This window comes from Palaemon carinicauda, chromosome 9 (genome assembly GCF_036898095.1).
Source record: "Palaemon carinicauda isolate YSFRI2023 chromosome 9, ASM3689809v2, whole genome shotgun sequence".
In the NCBI taxonomy this organism is placed as follows: Eukaryota; Metazoa; Arthropoda; class Malacostraca; order Decapoda; family Palaemonidae; genus Palaemon; species Palaemon carinicauda.
In genome coordinates this window covers 121744927-121749762 of record NC_090733.1, presented here as the reverse complement: position 1 = coordinate 121749762, position 4836 = coordinate 121744927, and the positions used below count along the sequence as shown (strand labels likewise).

The following is a 4836-nucleotide window of genomic DNA, read 5'->3' as shown; positions in this document are numbered from 1 at the left end:
ATAAATTTTTTCATATATAAATTACAAAACCTTGAAAATAACAAGAGGATAAAAACTGAAGATGAAGATATGACAACTACGAAAAACCTTTTTGTCTCACGATAGAGAAGACATTAGCATTTACTCAACGTGTAACAATCTAAGAATGTTAGAAACCTACTCAACAAGGTACTGTGATGTAACGTCGACATTATGTCCATCTGCATTTTTTCAGGCAGTCATTCTACCATATTGAAAGAATATTTCCGAATGAAAACAACCGAATAATGATCACATGTCTTTTCATATCTTTCAATCTCCAAAACATTTCTTTAGATGGATCGTCATATGCATATTATTATTATTATTATTACGCTGTTGTTATTATTATTATTATTATTATTATTATTATTATTATTATTTTATTATCATTATTATTATTATTACTATTATTATTATTTTATTATTATTCTATTATTATTATTCTATTATTATCATCATCATCATCATCATCATTAATAATAATAATAATAATAATAATAATTATTATTATTATTATTATTATTCTTACTATTATCATTATTATTATTAATTACTATTAATTATTAATTATTAATCATTAATAATTAATTACTAATTATTATCATTATTAGACGTTTTTAAGAAAATTTCTCAAAACCTGATTTTGAGATATCCTCCAGATACAAATAAAAATCTAGTATCTACAGTCCCCAATGATTTTTTTCCTAATGATCCCAATGTGGATTCGAAAAGTACATTTTTAAGATGAATATCTTCCAACCTCATACAATTATTTGGGATATTTCAGCAGTACAAATCTATTCAAGATTTAATCTAAATTTTTTTCGCTCCTGTGAGAGTTTAATGTGATGAATCCAGATCCAGGACTTATAATTATTTTCCTTCAGCTCTAAATGACCTTAACCATGTCCTCTTGGATATTACATTAAAGCAAAATCTAATAATCCCGTACTGGTTCATGATGATGAAGTACTATATGAACTTACAGCACTTGAGAATAATGGCATCATGCCTTTTCTAGTTATCAGCTATATAGACGAGAAAATTGACTCAAAAATATATTTAAGCCAAGAAAGACTTCGAGAGGAAATAAGAAATAACTGGGAACTGATGATCTTATTTCCTGTAGTGAATCAATAACAGAAGTTCATATTCACTCTACAATTCTTGATTGATGTCATAACTGACCACAGTATTAACAAAATAACAACAATGAGCAAATTTACATAAGTACAGTTGCAGCCCTTGGGCTTATAGCATCTTGCTTTTCCAACTAGGGTTGTAGCTTGGCTAATAATAATAATAATAATAATAATAATAATAATAATAATAATAATAATAATAATAATAATAATAATAATAATAATATAGAGCTTAAATAATAATAATAATAATAATAATAATAATAATAATAATAATAAAAATAATATTGAGCTGATAGTAGCATTTAAATATCTCTTTAGTTGAGAGGGAATCTCTTGGTTATTTTGACATAATTATTCTTATGTTAGTTCCACCAAAGGATTTAAAAAGAAAAAACTTTTTAACTAAAACTTTAATCTTATGTCTTATTAATGTTCACAACGAAAAACTGTTTATATTGTATACTGTGAATGGGAATACAGCAATAACACAAGTCACTTTTTAAGAACTAATGAGACGGTAACATTCTCCTCTAAACTCTATGAACTAGAGCTTTACTAACAACTCTAGCTATGATAAGCAAAGAAAAAACTCAAGTAACTTACTAAAAGTGTAACTAGAGCAATGAACCGAAAAATACTCTTAAGGCATGTGTCAAATTTAAATGTTACAGCAATTTAGGAACCTAAAATAATCTTATGTTATGGGCACAAGATTTCTTTGGAATTCGAACTATGTTAAAAAAGAAAAACAAAGGCTTCAAGTAATATTCAGATGCATAATTACAGAAATAAACAAAACAATTACTAAACCTAAAATTACAATAGTATTTGAGAACTAAAAAAAACATTTAATGGATAAAATGGGAGCTTTATAAACATGTAGTTTTTTCTCCTCAAAAGACATAGTAAATTTGAAATATTTCATATAGGTCAATAATTATGTCAATGATAAACCCCTATTTGATCCTTTATAACATGAACTTGACAGACGTCAATATCAGCATTGGTATCGGTAATCAATTTTCCATGTCAAATATGAAGTCTTTCTTAAATAATTATGAACAAATTTAAATTCTTATACAACCCTTAAATTCTAAGTAGGACTTTACCTCGCATACCTAACATAGTGGCATCATTAATGGATAAAATATGTCATGTCATATATGAATAGATAAAAAGTCCAGGACAAGGATGAATTTTTATTTAAACTTTAAACTAAAAATATGACTTTGCCCTTATCTTCACACTAGCATTGTTTTGTGTAATATACCTACGAAATGTGAAGAGTCTATCTCATAGTTAAAATTATGCCAAGGGTAAATTCTTATCTGACATTTGACCTCTTACTTTCACCTGGACCATTTCTCCACTTTGAACATTAGCATCCTTGGGGTATTATACATGCTAATAATGAAGTGTCTATCTAGTGTAGTCAAAATGAAATGTCTAAGGTCGAATTCATATTTGTCCTTTACTTTCCTTGTACGGCATTGATCTAACTCTACATTCACGTTATTTCAAAACACACCCGTGTACTGTATATAACTCTAGCCCCCATTTTTTTTTCTTTTGGGGGAGGGGGGCTGATAAATCCGCTCTGGTTCTTGCTGCATTCTAAAAATGTGACTTTAAACTTGGAAAAATCCATCTTATCTATTTAATTTGGTCATCTGACACTACCACCTGTTTCGTAGGATTAAAAATAACTCACAGGTCAGAATTTTGCCAATGATGATAATGACATGTTTTCATCATGATTTTATTTAAAAGACCAAGAGGATATTTCTACAACGGAGGAATTCATATTATACTCGATGGGTACTGGACTAAATGCATAATTTGGTATGAGGATTAAATTGAAAAATAATAGTATCAGTATGTCTAAACAGTAATTCCTTGTACCTTTGCCCAGAAACCCTGTCATTAACATATTAATCCTTTATTAAAATTTTTATAAATCCATTCATAACTCTATGTATAATGTTGTTAATAAACAACAAACAAAGCAGACCAAAGAAATATGAAAAGTGATTACAACAAAGACTGAAGTAATACCTCATCAGAACTGTGAATTTTAAGTATCCCTTGAAAGTGAGAACAGGAAATCTTTACTATAAGACACAATTCAAATTTAATTGAGAATTCAAGCTATGATCAATACACGTAAAGGCTTATGCAATACATTTTTAAACTGTAATAAGTGATAATTTGTTCATTACAAACGTGAATTTTGAATTCCCCCTAAAAGTAGAAAGAAAATTAAATAATTTTGCGGCCGAAGCAGACAATCAACAATAAGAAAATATGCCACACATTCATCAACACTAGATGTGAGGCCCCACTGCTCCATGGATTCCACACCCACCATTGCCTGCAAGGTTTCTTGGTTGTTGTTGTCAACTCTGTGCCTTGTGTTGGCTCAAAGGATGGCAGGATCCCTACAGGACCAGGGGTGCTTGATGTAATTCCAACGAAAAGGTCTGTTGCCGTAGTAATATTGTTGTTCGCAGATGTTCTTTGCATTGTAGATGGTGTTGTTAATGTTGATGTTAAGTTAGTATTTGTAGGCGTTGTTGTAGATGAGTTAGTTCTAGGTGTTGTTGTAGATGGAACGGTAGTTGTTGCTGTAGTTGAAGTGGCAGTTGTAGGTGTTGTTTTAGTTGAGGTAGTAGTTGTGGGTGTTGTAGGTATTGTTGTGGTTATAGGTGTTGTAGATGAAGTGGTAGTTGTTGTAGTTGAAGAGGTAGTTGTAGGTGTTGTTGCAGTTGGAGTGGTAGATGTAAGTGTTGTCGTAGATGACGTGGTAGTTGTAGGTGCTATTGTAGATGCAGTGGTAGTTGTAGGTGTTGCTGTAGTTGGTGTGGTAGTTGTAGGTGTTGTTGTGGTTGAAGTGATAGTTGTAGATGTTGTTGTAGTTGGTGTGGTAGTTGTAGATGTTGTTGTAGTTGGTGTGGTAGTTGTAGATGTTGTTGTAGTTGGTGTGGTAGTTGTAGATGTTGTTTTGGTTGAAGTGGTTGTTGTAGATGAAATGCTAGTTGTAGGTGTTGTAGTTGGTGTGGTAGTTGTAGGTGCTGTTGTAGTTGGTGTGGTAGTTGTAGGTGTTGTTGTAGTTGAAGTGGTAGTTGTAGGTGTTGTTGTAGATGAAGTGGTAGTTGTAGGTGTTGTGGTAGTTGTGGTTGAAGTGGTAGTTGTAGGTGTTGTTGTAGTTGGTGTGGTATTTGTTGTAGTTGTTTTAGTTGAAGTGGTAGTTGTAGGTGTTGTTGTAGATGAAGTGGTAGTTGTAGGAGTTGTTGTAGATGAAGTGGTAGTTGTAGGTGTTGTTGTAGTTGGGGTGATAGTTGTAGGTAGTGTTGTAGTTAAAGATGAAAAACTTAATCTTTGTATAAAATAACGTATTGTGTCCTTCACTTTTGTCATATCAATCAATACTTCCATTTCGTATCCGAGAAACTTAAATATATATGCAAATTTAGGATCATAAACTCTGGAAAGAAAAAAAATATATATTTGCTTGACAGATGGTGGGAATTTAAGGAAAAAAATTATAAGAACATTCAAAGTCTACATGAAGATACAACAGGTAAATTCAGATTACTTGTGGAAATCAAATCATACCCCCATTAGCACGTCAGCCACTCCTATAATATATACCGGGGTCAATGCCCTTCGA

The 4836-nt window shown here is 31.1% G+C and overlaps 1 protein-coding gene across 2 annotated transcripts in view; it reads right to left on the bottom strand.

Annotated features, from left to right (window-relative positions):
* Window positions 1-1586: 1586 nt before the first annotated feature.
* LOC137647121 (mucin-2-like) overlaps window positions 1587-4836 on the bottom strand; it is a 23943-nt gene continuing 20693 nt past the window's right edge. Inside the window, exon 9 of one of the 2 annotated variants that reach the window (XM_068380366.1) lies at window positions 1587-4650. In XM_068380366.1, the coding sequence (XP_068236467.1) occupies window positions 3426-4650 (1225 nt within the window). In that variant the 3' untranslated portion in view covers window positions 1587-3425. The remainder of the gene's footprint in view (window positions 4651-4836) is intronic. The other variant, XM_068380365.1, reaches the window with a different exon arrangement.